General features: G+C 39.0%; 1 protein-coding gene across 13 annotated transcripts in view; it reads right to left on the reverse strand.

Moving 5' to 3' along the window:
• Positions 1-16,097, reverse strand: part of LTO1 (LTO1 maturation factor of ABCE1) — a 26,261-nt gene extending 10,164 nt beyond the window's left edge. For 6 of the 13 annotated variants that reach the window (XR_793610.3, XR_004159870.1, XM_031553479.1 and 3 more), the window contains exons 1-4: positions 15,997-16,097; positions 15,763-15,868; positions 13,609-13,679; positions 11,721-11,838 (exon numbers count right to left, since the gene is read on the reverse strand). Coding sequence is in view for 11 of the 13 variants with exons in the window: in XM_031553479.1 (XP_031409339.1) it covers positions 11,721-11,838; positions 13,609-13,679; positions 15,763-15,868; positions 15,997-16,055 (354 nt within the window). In the remaining 2 variants the exon portion in view is untranslated. The other 7 variants (XM_031553483.1, XM_031553482.1, XM_031553480.1 and 4 more) reach the window with 7 other exon arrangements.
• Between the last annotated feature and the right edge of the window lie 6 nt (positions 16,098-16,103).

The raw sequence follows: 16,103 nt of genomic DNA on the forward strand, positions 1-16,103 counted from the left end.
AAAAAAAAAAAACCAACACTAAAGTCTAGAAATAAAATTGGTAAAACCCAGTGCCTGCTTGTTGTGTCATTTTATTACTTTCACACATGCAGAATGGTAGCAACTATGTCATGTAATAAATAAGCCACGCCACTCTCATTCTGACTGGGCTTTAACAATTGCAACGCTAACATTCTTATCCCTGCTTTAGGAAAGCAGGTGTTCTTAGAAGTGGGCAGGTGACTGGCACTCAATTATGCTTGTCAGTGTTGGTCAGTGTATGGTTTTGTGCCTGGCAACGCATTTACAGAAATGGTTTGTTTTAAAAACAGACAAAATCAGCAGTCTCTTCCTTCCCTCCACCTCCTGCAAAGCTTTTGCTGGTTACTGGTATCAGAGAGAATGCGGAATTAATACAGAAAAAATTAAAAGCCTGCTAAGATACACAAAAAAGAACTGGACTCGAGAAGGAAATACAACAGTAATGAGGTACGATTACAAAATGAGAAAAACCTGTTCGCCAATTCCTTCTCCAAGGTGCCTCTCTGAAAACAGGATGCGTGTTGTCAATTGCAAGAGCTGGGCACAGCAGCATCAAAAAAGCAAATTATTCTTTGTGGAGAACGATCACGCTTCTAATCTATATGCTGACTATTGAGAATGAAAGGAGAACGTGATGTCAGTACCGCATTAGAAGTATCAACTCATGTGAAATGTCAAGTCTCCCAGGATGACAAGTCTGGTATCTGCTTTATGAGCTTCCCAGTGATTAAACTGCACGTCACAACCTTTTCTATGCAATAACTACTGCAAAGGAGGCTACAATGAAAGCTGCTGACAACTGTTACACACTAGTGCAGAATCAGTCTGTCCTAGTTCATTTACTCATACGTTTTGAGTTTGAGGACATACTTATGATCCTGATTTGAGACAAACAGCTTTTTGCTGGGGGGAAGGGGGGGGGAAGCAATGAGAAATTTCTATCTGCTTTCTGTTGAACATGTTAAGTGGTTTTTGCCTTTTCTATGACGTTTTACACTATTAAAAACAGATATTCTGTGACTTTTAACAGGTTTAAGCCCTCACTGTCAGTTCTGCTATTTGCATTTTCTTTCTCTTAAGCATCATTTCTGAATGCAGCCTACTAAATTCAAATGTATTATTCACATTGAAAAGGGCAGGATGACAAGAATGTAGCAAGAAAAACAATTTACTATAGGCTGTAAAAAATATGCACATTCAGCTAGGCTGCACTCTTGCTCATTAAAAGGAAAATACTTTATTACATCAGATGGAGAAGCGTACACAGAAAACCTCCAAAAGATCTCTAAAAACTCCAATTCCATTGCTGAATTCAGACTGGCAAACTTGTATCTTTTATGAATATTAACATCACACATTCTTTATTAAAGAATAAGCATGGTCCATTAAATGCAGAAACTGGAAATCCACGTATGTGGAAGCATACTTGGCATTTAAAGGGATGGAAAACTCCAGATAAAGGAGAGAGAGAAGCTACTGTTTCAGGAGAGCCACAGGAATGACCCAAGAAGGTGGGCTAGATGCTCTGGTAAGATTCCTAGTAGTGTCACTGAAAAGCTACAGTGGGACAAAGGTAGTAAAGCTACAAATGATGGCATTTCAGTGAAATCCCACCAACATCTCTTAATGGGAAATGTATCTTTTTCAGACAAACATGGTGATTTTATGATCCCAGCAATATAACTGACACAGGTAATTGCAGTGGCACGGCAAACATTCCCATTTAGCTTTTGAGTTCCCCACAATATTAAGATCAAACAATGATTGCGTATTTATTAACTGGATTGCACTGCTAACGTAAGGCTTGCCAGACTTATGATTTTGCTCTTTAGGCTCAAGGAGCAAGGTAGAAGTTCTCTTTTTGCTTTTTTAGAAATCTGATAAGAAAACCAAACAGTTTCTCAGCGATCCCATTAGCACCTGCACAGCCATACTAAGAAACTGCTAAATATTTCCAGCCACAATTTTTACGAATTCTCTCACTTAAAGAGAAAACTGCTGGCAGAAAGACTGGGTGCTTTCAGTGTACCACAAACAAGGCACACAGTGCAGCATCTGAACTCTGCATGGGCTTTGCTGCTGTGGAAGCACCACCCCGCAGTACAGGGACAGCTTCTAGGGCCCAGACTGTGCACAGCATTTCCAGCCAACTCCTGAATATAAAAACCAACACTCTGCAGAGGATCAATTCCTACCAGAACAGCCCCTATTTTTTGGGGAGCAATAACTACTACACACAGATCAGTTCCAACAACAGCTTTTACCTTTCCAAGCTCCCTCTCTGGGTTCTGGAGGTTGTATTTAGTGCTGCTAGAAGTCTTCTCACTTACACTGTATGAAAAAAATAATCCATTTGTGTGGATTTCATCTCTGTTCTCATTTTACTTATGGCTTATGCTACCTTTTCATTTATAATCTCTCTGAAGAAATGCAACACTTAATTTTTATTTCAGGTAAAGAACCTGTCTCAGTGTAGCAACCCATCTCAAAACAGAACACCAAGCCTGCACATTCACTTCAAGACAAATAGAAAGTTACACTCCTGTCATATTCGAAGTACAGATTAGGGCACAGCTACAGCACGACATTCCCGACTAAAATGTCTGCCATATGGTGAGGCCTACCTGAAAGCCAAAGGCTGCCCACTCATATCAGACCTTGATTACATCTGCTCATCTCTGACTGACCTGGCATGAACTGCGAAACAAAGAAGCAAAACATGAACTTAAGCAAATGTTGCTTAAGTCATATGTGGTAACAAACGTGGTTGGGGTGAGCAGTGAAGGCCTAGGGCTTCAATTTGTATGTGAGTGCATGTGACTCACAGAACAGAAATCACTATCTACTCACCGTTCTCAACCTGAGCAAATAAATTTTGGATGATATGTTGCTGTAGTAGTGTGGCTTTTTTATTTCACCCATCATAGGTGAGTACCTGTGGCACTTGTCTACATCCATCCAGATGCTATATGCCATTAAATGCTTGGTCTCCTGTGACAGCTAAGGAGTTGGGCTGAGATGAGCAAACCATTTAACAAAGGCCACTAGGCCACCACTAGAGCATTACGACAGCTTGCCTGAGCCAGCACTGAACGAGTGACCCGGTGTCCTAAGTCACTGCTCTGATGGTAAACTGTCTGAAACAGACAATTGAGCTTTTTGATGTTTTATTTCTCCTTTTATTAGATTTTATCACTATAGGTTGTTTTGAATACACGGTATTACTTTTGAACAGCTTTTTTGCTCCTTCAGCACACACGGGCCATCGTTCTTTACATTTGGTTGCTGGCGACATTAATTACGAAGAACAGCTCTCCAGCAAATTTACTCCCCAAGCTTTCCAGAAGAAATCAGCAGTTATTTTCTATAAAATAAACATTATTTCTTATAAACACATTTATTTCGTTTTTTACTTTATACTTTTGACTTTATATATAGCTGTTTCAGTCACTCACTGGGACCACTTTGCTTCTTTTACACAATGTGTTTATCAGATGCGTATTAATCCTGGCTTTTCTTTTCATGGAAGCCCTTGGACTGCTAAGAATCAGACAAGCTCCTCCTTTATGGACAATATAGTTTAAACTGTTCACCTGAGAATTCCGGGCAAATCACAAGTACAGCTCCTTGTAAATGTCTCTCCAGATTTTTCTCTAACACGATTTCTCTCATTATTTCTCAAACCACTGATGCTACTGGATTGCTTGAGCAGTCTGTCCCCACGTTATTGCATAAGACAACTTCTAACATCATGACATATAATTATAACGTACTTATGGTTAAGGTGGTTTACAAATTCCCAAGCTGTGCCCAAATAATTCATTCTCCATTTCACTCAGCTGTCCCAGATATGACGCAAAGTGATGCTGTAAGTTTAATATGGTTTTAAGGTTACAAGGTGCTTGAATAACTGCCACAACCAAGGGTGCTCTCAAGAAAATACACTGCAAACACAGTCTCTAGATTTCCTTTAAGAATTACATATTATTATGTATTCTAAGTTACATACTACTATAGCTCTGAGTCTCAAATATTCATTTGTTTCTACTTGTATTCCAGAGACTATTAAGTGCTTATTAACAATAGATTCCGTACTTTTTTTTAAGAAGGTAAGTGGGGTCTCAAAAATTCAGTGTCTGCACATACACTATACTACCAAAAAAAAAAAAAGCCAGTTCAGAGAACAATGTGGGCATGTGTTTTTAAACTACTGTTCGTGCAGTCTGGTCAGGACTGTGTGACACAGTATACAGTGTTTTGTCATCCAAGGAATGTCTTTGATCAAGAGTTTATGCAAGAAGGAAAAAAAAGCCATGAAACCCTAATCCGTTCCCACAGTCCAGTAAACGTGAGCTGGACAAACAGTGGACAATAGCAGTAAAGCTTGCTGCTGGAACAATAGCTGCAACTAAAAAAATTAAAGGGTTGCTGACTCACAGTTCCTACAATCAAGATTCCAAGCGGTGTCGATTATTCCACAGAATCCTGAAGAAGCTGAAAGCTACAAATTGCAGCTAAACATTACATGGATAGAAAGCAGCAAATCGTGCCGCTAAGCAATCAGCAAGGAAGAAGACAGTGACAAATCCTGATGCTGACTCCGCTTAGCGCAGAGCTGAGATGCAGAAACTGAATAACCAATCCTCTTCCTGCCAAAACAGGACTTTTGCTGAAAGTAAACTCCATAATTTTATTATAAACAAATAGCAGTTTAATTCTTTCAGACAGTATTCCACTATTCCAGATGCCATCCATACATATTCTGCACTACAGGCACATTCTGATGTTGCAATAGAAAAGCTAAATGCTATTTCTTGTACCTATTCAGAAACTATATGTATGCTATTTTGCTATGACAGGGAAGGAGGGAAGGAGGGAAGGAAGGAAGGAAGGAAGGAAGGAAGGAAGGAAGGAAGGATGGATTGTGGAATTGGCTAATTACATATATATATATGAAAAACAATACTGTACAGCAAGCCACTTCAGATTCAACTGGCACTTTCTATAGCTTTCACATATTTTATATGAGAATGAATGGGTACTGCTTTACATTAATGAAGATCTCCAAAGTCTTGTATTTTGGTTATGTCTCAGACAAACATAGTGACCACATCTCCTTCTGCAGAACATTACATCATTTGGTAGAGCTATATGCTACTCAAGAGTTGACTTAAATATTTTACTTAAAGAATCCTAGGGTGAGAAATGCTGTAAGAATATAATACACTTAAGGAATAAACAGTCCTGTGATTAAGGCAGGAATATTCAGTGCAGTGCCAGTGATAGTCACGTTAGTTCCAGATGAATTAACTACAGTGAAGAGCCTCAGCACAAGATTGCTCTAGTTAGTCTTTACAAGTCAATTTTAGACACCAAAAGTTGCAGCTTGACCACAACACTCATTTCATCTCTCCAAGATCTCCATCTTCGCTGGTGATATCTCCCTGATAATGTCCACAGACATAACTCTGTCCATTAAAAAAACAAAACAACCACACTTGGGACAGAATGTAAAATGAAAATCTTCATAGTTACTTGTCCAACTATGAAAGCTGAAGTTTTAGGCTGTAATTAGTCCAGAAGAAGTTGCCATGAGAAACTGCAAAGGGTAATAATATTTCAAAGGCATTAATATTCACACTGCACTGTACCAAGAATATGAAGAATTACAATTTTCATTTGAAACCAAAGCCTTTCTCTTTAAGAAGATCTTGATGGGACTCATCACACACACATACATGCCTGATCCTGCTTTGTTACAACCTCCTCTGGTGTGCCCTTGGAAATAATGATTCCAATCCAGATGGACTTCAGCTAATTGTAGTATTTCAGAATCTTTCAAACTATATCCTTAAGATCATTAGACCTGCAAACACCAGTACTTGGTAGTATTTAGTGCTTCACATTGCTAGCAGTGCAGATACTGATTAAGAAAATAATGACCCTGATGAGGAGCTCTACCTTCAGTTGAGTGCCCACTTTACCTCCAGAAAATGCCACTTATTAGTATAGACAATTCCTCTCAAACATTCAACACTGTAATTACAGGACATGATAAAAAAAACTACAGATATTAAAGCAGGCCACCAAGGAGGAAGGTACCTGCTTTTATTGAAGAACAAAACTTGAAAACTGAAATTGTTAAACCAGATCTTGAAACAGAAGGCTGTATTTAATAGAAGCCAAAGCTTTTGCAGATTGTAAGTAAATAATAAATAATCAGTATTAGATCCAGGACTTTAGTTGCATGATTTTTAGAAACACAAGAGTCAATTCAGAATGTATTCAAAATGTGTATAGATGCACAAAGAACAAAAAGATGTGAACAGGATAGGATTTATGGATTTCAAACTTTCCAAATTCACATTATGTGACCTCTTAATGTGGGTAAGTTGTCTTAAAAGAATATAAGTTCTAAAGCTAAAGCACTGGGGAGCAAGAAGATGCAGGCATACTTCTGAATGAGGGATCTTGGTTTGTTTCAATGAGAGAAACTATTTACAGCCAAAGTGTAAATAAACTTTCATGAATACACCCAAGGGCTCAAATTCTTCCACGTCTTCCAAAACAAAGCATTTGTTCATACACGTTCATACTGAACTACCGAAAAATTAAAGCTCACAATTCTATCTCAAGATTTCTAATCCATACTCTAAAATAATCAATAGAAGTGTGCTACCTTTCTAGAAACCCTAAGGACAAACCAAAATGGGTGCTTGACTCACTCTTCCTCTAAATGGTGCATTTCCAGGAAGCTGGCAAAATGAGATTGCACAGGTTCTATGTACAGGATAGGAAACACTACTGCTTTTCTATTTTATACCTCAATAGCAATCAGATCAAAAAGTCACAGAACCAAACTGGGATGTCAGGCTTTCCTTACAAATTCAAATACAAGTTACAGTAACCTTGTTTTGGGAAAACATAATAGGATTCTCCTGTACTGCTTTCTGAGGGAACAACTGCATATGCACGTTTGTTTTCCCTGATTTCACAATTTTCTGTTAATTACAGGTATTTCTTCAGAGCTGAACTTGATCCCATTCACATGACAGTTCATGGCAAATCTAATGGAACTGTACTTGTTTAATGAAGGTGGAACAAGCATTTTAATAATGAATTTAACTCGAAGGTTTTAATCTCCATCTGTAGAACTGTTAGTCACAGCTTGAACTGGTGACTGAGCACCTGGTGAAGAGGTGTGGCTGGCCCAGGGGGCACAGGCAAATTGTTGGCACCTGTGCTCCCCGCATGACCAGAAGGTGTGGACCAAGGGTGGAGCCCCTCTGATCTCAAGTAAGGGCCAGCTGCTAAAGGGAGAACATCTCTTGGGCCTCGGCTGCTTCTTGAGAAGGGCTGCTGTATAGCCAGAGATTCAGTTGGATGAATTCAGCTCTTCTTCTTGTACGTGACTATTGGGGTACTTGCAAGTATTGCTAAGAACCCACCAGAGTGATTTTGCTTCTTTGTGAGTAGAACGCTATCCTGTTTTTTTTTTGTCCTCCTTCTCTAAGTTCTTTTTGAAAATCTGTATAGAAATGCAGTCTCAGTAAAGAACTCTTACTGTGTTGATGTAGTACAATGTCACAGATAACCGACAAAGTCAGTTTACGTGTACTAGTAATGACTGATTTGGGATTAGCAGCTAATGACCCCATGGCTGTAAGACAACACTGAAATCAGAATGGAATTCTGCAGGGAATTAATTCACTGTAGTCAGAGATGAGCTTATCTTTCCTTGTTGATGCCTCAAAACTCACCGTTTCTTGTACTCTTTTAATTTAGAAATGAAAATAAGTCTTCTCAACTGAAATGACTTTAATACACTAGCAGTAATTAGCTTTGCATTCACTCTTAAAATGAAAGATGTATGCTCAACACCTTGAGTTAAGTCCACAAAGAAACAAAACAAGCCAGAACACAGCCCCAGCAAGTCAGAAAATTAAGAGTTAAATATTTCAAGCGTTCCTCCCTAACTACTGAGCATAACTAGGGGTAGTGAATAAGAACATGTTAAAATGCATTGCTGTGAGTCTTAGTAACTTCAGTATTTTTGGCAGAAACCTTCCATGCTACTTGTTTTTATCAGATCAAGTATCTCCAGGAAAACTTAAACCACTATGACTGCAGAGCCGTGATCTCTGTCCTAGTTTATTAATAACTGATATTGTAGTCTACAGGACTGCATTTTTCTGCATCCTTCCCTCCCAGACCTTAAAGCAATCCTGAAGTTGTGCAGTCAGTTGCTGAGACCAGAAAATGTCTGAGTACTGTTTCACAGATGCTTTATTCAGCATCAGATCATCTTAGATCCACACACAGATCTTCTGATAGTCCTTAATTACAGTTTAAAGCCTGCTTCCACCAGGGTCCTGACAAGATGAGTAACCAGGCTGCTAATGAAACCTTCCATAAGAGTTTTTCATTAATTTCTTACAGATTTAAGAAAGGTGTTTGCAAGACAGGCATCAAAAGAAGAGAAAAACATATGCCCTATGTCTCATGAAACCAATTGGTCTTTTGAGTACCCTGGCTCAAAATTATCACGAATATTAATGACTTTTTTTTTTTAATAACACTGTAGTTGACTTAAGGATGTATCTTTCACAGGTTTTTGCTAACTCTTATGTTCTTCATTTCCTAGGTTTCTCCTCTGAGAAATGCAACTGAAAGTAGAAGCATGTAAAAAGCCAGGTACTCCTAGCCACTTTTGATGTCACTAAGTAGCACATCCTGATGAATTCAAGTAATTAAAATGCAAGACTGTTTGCAAGGAGTCACGCTGATTAAGACAAAACGATATTCATCATGTAATCTGGTCTTTAACTCCTTAGTTGTCACTAAGGCATAAAAAAAAACCCCTCTGTGCTGTGGAGACTAGCATTAAAATCCTGAAGGTCACAAGAAACCCTAATCCACAACTCTGTTACAGAAGATATTTTTAAAAGTTTGCACTGAAGAAGTGTATGATTACATATCCAGCAGAACTATTAACTGTAGCACATTTAATACAAATTATCATGCCCACATAAAAGATAATCAGAAAAATACAGATGTGCACACACCTGTAGCTAAGTTAAGACCTAAAGCTGGCATACCCCAGTTTGAAGTCAGAGATGCTACAGTCATTCATATTTATGTTAGCAATTTATATTAAAACACAGATTTTATTAGAAGATGATAGTAAAGCAATAGCAGAAATACAGCCATGAGATTTAAAAATAAGGTGTTAAGTGACTGATCTCCAAGGATCCCTTTTCTCAAGACAGCGAAATGAATTCTGTATTCAATACAATCTCTAGAGAAGCACTTAGCACGTCGCTTACATAGCATGCACTTCTAGTCATCAAATGCACCACAGATACTTTGAGCTCTCACATCTCTTTCCCAGTCTTTCTGCACATTTTTGCAAGCCAGGTACAAAGATTCCAGAAAAGATCACATGTTCAAAGTTGAACACTTAGACATCCAGTGTTTACTTCTCATTGTACATCATTCAGAAGAGCAATAAACTGCCTTTCTGATACCAGATCAGCTTGGGGGGAAGGAGGACACTTACTTAAAATACAGTATCTAGTTTTCAGCAAAAAAACACTGAGTCAATCACAGCTAAATATTAGCACACTTTCATTGCTTTGAAGCAAAATAACATGATTTGTAAAAAATGTGTTAATTTGTGGATCCTGAGACAGCTTTTTCAAATTTGGCTTTCTCTCAGGGGAATATAAAATGAAATTACATTTCTCTGGTAAATGACCCGTTATATGTCTATTTATTTATTGAGGTTATATGGTATGTTCTTCTTTTCTGCTAATGTCTCAGGTGCTCACACACTGGAGCTTGTTCACGTTGCCCACTGGTCTAAGTTGCATAACAAAAGCCATACTTCAGCTGCCCTAAATGAAGATACCAGCAATGCTGTCATGTCACTTCCAAAGTCTGAAATAAAGAAACAAGCTACAAATAAATCCTACCTCAATACTACTTTATTTCAAAGGCATTCACCACATCATTAGAAGAGCTGCATCATGCATACATATATTCTGCACTATTTGAACAACTTCATCTTAATAAATACTTGTGAACTATTACAAGAAGCACTACTTATAGGCTATTTTTAAACAGTATAAAAACCTTCTCCACTAGATGGCTCTGGCAGTATGTACATCAAAGCTGTTTGAACACTTACATATTTACATATGTACACTGTAAGTAACTATTAAGAAAGGCAGCTGATATTGACATATTCGTATACTCAGGAATCAGACAAAAATAAAAGATGATTTTGAGATGAAGTCAATACATATGCACGCAGGTATACATTCAACAAAATATTTTTATCTTTTTAGTCCAGAATTACAGTAAAAAAGCAAAACAGATGCCCTTGCATCCCAGATGCAAATGCACAGTAAACGTTTTAAAAAATTTAAGCTGCACCTGTGCTCCCCATGTGACCAGAAGGAGTGGACCCAGGGTGGAGCCACCCCGGGCTCATATAAGAGCCAGACTCTGAAGGGAGAGCCATCTTTTGGGCCTTGGCTGCTTCCTCAGAGCTTCCCTTCACCAGCAGGGTGAGTTCAACTCTTTTTTTTCTGCATGTGACTGTTGGTGTATCTGTGGGTTCTTTGCCTAATATTGCTAAGGATCTGTCAAAAGCAATTTTGCTTCTTTGTGAGCAGAACAAGTAGCAACTTCAAAACTCTTCTAGTAGCCACGTTTCTATTACTGATAACTTAAATTGCTAGGGTTTGGGTCTATTTGTTCCTGGTTTGTGATGTTTGGATAAGTCTGCAAAACCAGCCTAGGAAAAAATCACAAGATTTGCACTCTGAGTTGCAGCTACTTTATGAACTGGTATCTTAACCTTTCTTCATTTGCGTTCTTACTTCATTTGTATTCTACCTTCTATCCACAGAGGTGTTCACTACTGCAAGCTCTGTAGGCAACTGATTCAATCTCCATCTAAAAAACCTACACATTGTGTAAAATGGATGATCTACATATGTAGATTTTAAAACAATAATACACATTCTTTAAATAAGAAAGCTTTGCATATCCATGTATTTTCCTTTTAAAGAAAGGCTGATGAAGAGTAAATCAAATACTTCTATTTAACAGGTTTTCAGTGTTTCTATAATCCTAAAGAATGCCTTGAGATTTAACAAAAAAAAAAAACAACTTCGACAAATATAAGAAACCATCAAATGTTTTGTGCTTTTTCTTTACCACTTTAATATTTCGCATCTCTTTGCTACTTGGATTCTGTTTAAAACAAATAAACGCTTTCCAGTTATCTGTTCTTTAATATGTCTTTTTTCATCCACGTTTATCTTCAGCTTTTATATTCAAAATGTAAGTGAAGATCTTTCAGTACTGACTCTAAAATCAGATCGAATGTTTAGCATTGAACAAACCTAAAAAAGAATACATGAGAGTGCTTTGATGCGTCCATTTTCCAGCAGGAAATTCAACCAAACTACTAATTCCTCCTTTTCTATTCTTCTGATCCTGCTTGTAATTCACTATCAAATAGTAGTTTCAATTTTGCATTTGTTTAATTTTATTCTTTTATTTTGCATTTGCTATCATTCAGGGAATTCTCAACTCAAAGCATTTTTACTATGACTGCAAAAGGAGATGAAATATTTACAGAAAGCAATACTATTTTGTGCTAAAAATAACAACTTAGTCCTACAAACCTGCTTAAACTTTCCTCTGATTTTTTCCAAATCATCTTGAAGCTTTTCGTAAGTGGGGTCTCCATATGGGAACTTCTGAATCATTCCTATTAATGAATCCAGAGCCCTTATTTTTTTACTGAAAAAAAAAACAAACAAACAGAAAAAATAGTAAATAACAATGAGCCTCCCATAGAAGTCTTTTCCATCTGTCAGTATGAAAATTGTATTTTATAACTCAGAGCATAGAATCCAGCCCTCTGTCTTTATTTCATTCAAATTGCCTCATACGTATTTAAGGCATCATCAGAAACCAAGCTTGGTACAACTGACAAATGTAAGGCTTTCCTTCTAACTTACCTCCCATAAACAGACATCTAGTCAGGAAACGTAGAATTACCAATTAGATGACTGTGTTTAACAAATGCAATAAGAAAGCTCACCAGAACATGTACTGAGATATATTCTATTGAGATAGCTGAAAGCAAGGTGACATTTTGTTCAAATTAATCAAAACTGGTCAGAAAAAAAGCATTAAGTTCTACCAAAGGAAAGTAATAATCAATATTTGGAAGCATATGTATCTGCATATGTACAGAAAACTAGAGAGAAGTAAGAAAAAGAGAGAGGGGCACCTAGAAGTGCAGCAGATGTAACCATTTATTTAATAATAAACTGCTGAAAACTAAAATTTAAGATGTTCAGGTTTCAAAGTACTAATGAAATTCATCTATCACTTTACTGTTAAAGCATCCTTTGGAACTATCGTTTAATTTTCAGACAATGAACTTGGGCCCAGGTTTTTATTCAAATGAATCTATTTAGGAGTTTCAAACTGCCGTGAAGCACATGGATGCTGCACTTTACAGAAGAAAATGTTGCTGAAACAATAATGCCACCAGTTCTATCAGCTTCTAGAGGACTTCAGATAGGCCAATATATTCTGGCTTGTTTTGTTTTATTTTGTTTTTTCCTCAAGGAACACAATCTACTCTGTTCCTCTGAGTCTTAAGAAAGCTGTTTAACCAAACATAAAACACACAGGTGATGGGTAGTGATGAGAAAAGATGCATCATAACAAACACTACTTTTAGGTACATAAATAACAACAAAAACGCAGTGCAGGAAATCTGTATGTTTGATTCTGTGCAGTCTAAGTACTTTCATAACAAAGAAACTATTTTTAAGTGAAAATATTTTAAGTGTAGCTTTTAATATCTCACCCCTGGAACGCTCTCACAGCTTTTAAGTAATTAAAGAAGCTCTGACACCGGTTTGCAAACTTGAATTTGTGGTGCAAGAGCAGTAAGAGTTGCTAGGGTTTTGTAAGCATGCATTATTCTCCATACTGAGAACAGAATGGAAGTTGGAGTGGGGAAGGGGGAAGCAGGTTGTAAAGGGGTGCCTGGAAGTTATTCAGTCTGCCTTCCGCCCAAAGCAGGGCTAACCTTGAAGCCCAGTGAGGTTCTTCAGGACTACCTCCAACCAAATTGTGGAAAACCACAAGGATGGGGCTTCTGTCCTCAGCTGGGACAACCTGTCCCAGTACTTAAGAGGTCATGCTGGAAAGAACCTTCTCTTTATGCCAAATTAGGACATCAATTGTTTCAACTTGTGATAAGTATCAATTATTCTTCCACTGTGCGCTGCTGCAAGGAATGCATCTCTAGAACTTCCTTTTTTGCTGTACATGTAGGCATCTCCATCTTCTCCTTTTCAGGCTGACAAAACCAAGTTCCCTTATCCTCTTTTCAGCATCAGATGGTCCAGACTGCAATGCCACCCCAGACACCATCTATCTGCTCACCCTTCTGTTTTTCAGATGCCTCTTTTTTAAACTGAAGAGGAGGCAAAACCATAACTTGAAAAAACTATTAAAGGGATATGACTTATACTTTTAAAACCCTACCTGTTCTTTTCATCTGTACATTTTGGGAGCAGATGCTGCCAGGTCAGTGCAAATCCAAGGTAGCTGCCAATCTGTGAATTTTTAAGAATGTCATGGAGGGAAAAGAAAACAACATATTTAATATTTATGTAGTGAAAGAGAAGTAAAGCTTTATATTCTCTTATTCTTAAGGAAACAAGTCATTAGATATACAAATATATTTCTACGTTGAAAAGCTCAGAAAATGATACGTGTGCTTTGAACCACAAAATTTATGAAACTGATGAGTTATTGCCAAATTCCACTTCAATCTGTGCATGCACCTGCCACTTAAATCTACAAGGCACAATTGGACTTGGAAGTTCCTTTAGCCTGCAAACTTCATCTGAGTACAGTGGGAACATCTGGGAGCTCTAATCTTCTGGGAGTTATGTTTGTTAAAATACATGTGCTTGGGAACTGACATCTCCAGAAATGCTCAAACTAAAAAGAAAGTGAGGCAATTTCATCTGCATGCACCAAAGCTGTTTGGAGACCTCAGGTAAGTGGAGACACCATCAGGTTCACTTCATGTAGCACCAAGTTGCTGTGGTCTGGGGGTGCTGGCTCATGGATGCTTTGCAGCAGTCTGCTCTGCATAATTAGTGATGCACTACCACATGGGTGCAGTATCAATCTTCCACTTGAACCCAAGCACACACTGTATCTAATATTACCTCGGGCGTGCTGGAAAACAGGCATATTTTTAACTGTAATCTTGTTTTAATTCTTAAGCAAGCAAGCCATTGTTATATCAGTATTATTCTCCTCAAGACAGACAATAGGCTGACAGTTCAAAGATAACCTAAGTCATTCTTTCACTTAATATGACAGTGAGACTGTAAACAGATAATCTTCTGGAACCTCCCAGTATCAGTAGATTAGAGCACTTCTCTATTGCAGTCTATATAGGACTACACTGTATAAAAGTATTCAGTTTTAGAAGCTGTTTAACTGTCATCTTGGGACTGGACAGCTGTAACACTGGTAGGAAAATAAGCACTGTTCATCTTTGTATCATAGTCAAGTACAGATTAAAGTTTTATAATAGCTATCCTTTGAGAGTTTGCATTTACTGCTTTTGTTTCATACAGGACTAACACCACTGCTGCTGTTCTTTCAGTAGCAATGTTTGAGCCACAAATTCTGCCTGTATTAGAAGTAAGAAAGAGGGTGATAGAGACAACCAGGACTGTCTGGTTGGGAAATAACTTGGGTAAGAACCAACATTCCCTGTTTCTTCCCTGTGCTGAGCCACAGTAGATGGTCCAGGGAGCCTTTAGACATAACCTCAGATTATAAAAGTAAACGTGTGCTCCATCACCAACATGTTCCAAGCAAACTTGTTTGTCTCTTATTCTCTCCTTCAGGGAAATAAAATACAAGTAAAGAAGCTCTGACGCAGGTTTGCAAACCTGAACCTGTGGTGCGAGAGCAGTAAGAGTTGATAGGGTTTTGTAAGCATGCATTATTCTCCATACTGAGAATAGAATGGAAGTTGGGGTGGGGAGAAGGGAAATGCAGCAGAAATGCTAAGTCATGGCCTGAAGCAGTGATTGAGCACCTGGTGGGAAGGCAGGGCCAACCCAGGGGAGCTCAGGTGCATGCAATGCAGCTGAAATGACAAGGGTTGGAATCAGGATCCACCCCTTCCCAGACCTCATTTAAGGGTTGGCGGTGGAGGTGAGGGTATCTTGCTGGAGATCCCTGTCTACTTGAGGTAAGCAGATGTTTTCCTTTGTTCTTGTGCCCATGGCTGCTCCATTTGGGCATATCCTCACTTGCTGCAGCCTGGGACTTCACTTCCCCGCTATCACTGCTGTGTTTTCCATCGCATTATAGAGTTACAGCAACCACCTCAGAGAACACAACTAGAACTGCATAAGGCTAGTGAAGCTTATGACAGCACATTCAGTTTTAACCTCTGTATTCCACAGAGTAGTATTCCACTGTAGTTTTCTGTGTGCTGTCAGCAGCAGGTTCAGACTGCCTGGAACACTCCTAGAACGAAGCCCGCAGGGCTCACGCTACCAATATACTGGATTTTATTCGATATATCCCTGTGCTAGAACCATTCTGTAAAGGAAGAAAACAAAAACCCACAACGAACTGCAATTCCTGAGCACGTCTCCTTACCTCAGAGCCGATCTTGGCGCCATGCAGGGCGCCGTACCTCCGCCCCTCAGCAGCCCCCGCCTGGCTGCCCTCGGCGTACCCCTCCTGATAGCCCTCCCCGTGAAACCTGCAAGGACAGACGCACGGCTATACGCCTTCCTTTCCGTTTCGCGTCGCCATCGCGGCCAGGTTCGGCGCTTCCTCCCTCCCTGCCGCCGGGAGGACCCCGAGCCATGCCCCCCGAAGGCTCCCGACCTGTCATCGGCCATCACGATCTCATCAAACATGTCCGAACCTGGGGACGGGGCCGCCATCGCGCCGCCACAGAAAGGGCCGGCGCGGCGCTCAGCATGCCGGGAGGC

The sequence above is a fragment of the Meleagris gallopavo genome, chromosome 5 (genome assembly GCF_000146605.3).
Source record: "Meleagris gallopavo isolate NT-WF06-2002-E0010 breed Aviagen turkey brand Nicholas breeding stock chromosome 5, Turkey_5.1, whole genome shotgun sequence".
NCBI lineage: Eukaryota > Metazoa > Chordata > Aves > Galliformes > Phasianidae > Meleagris > Meleagris gallopavo.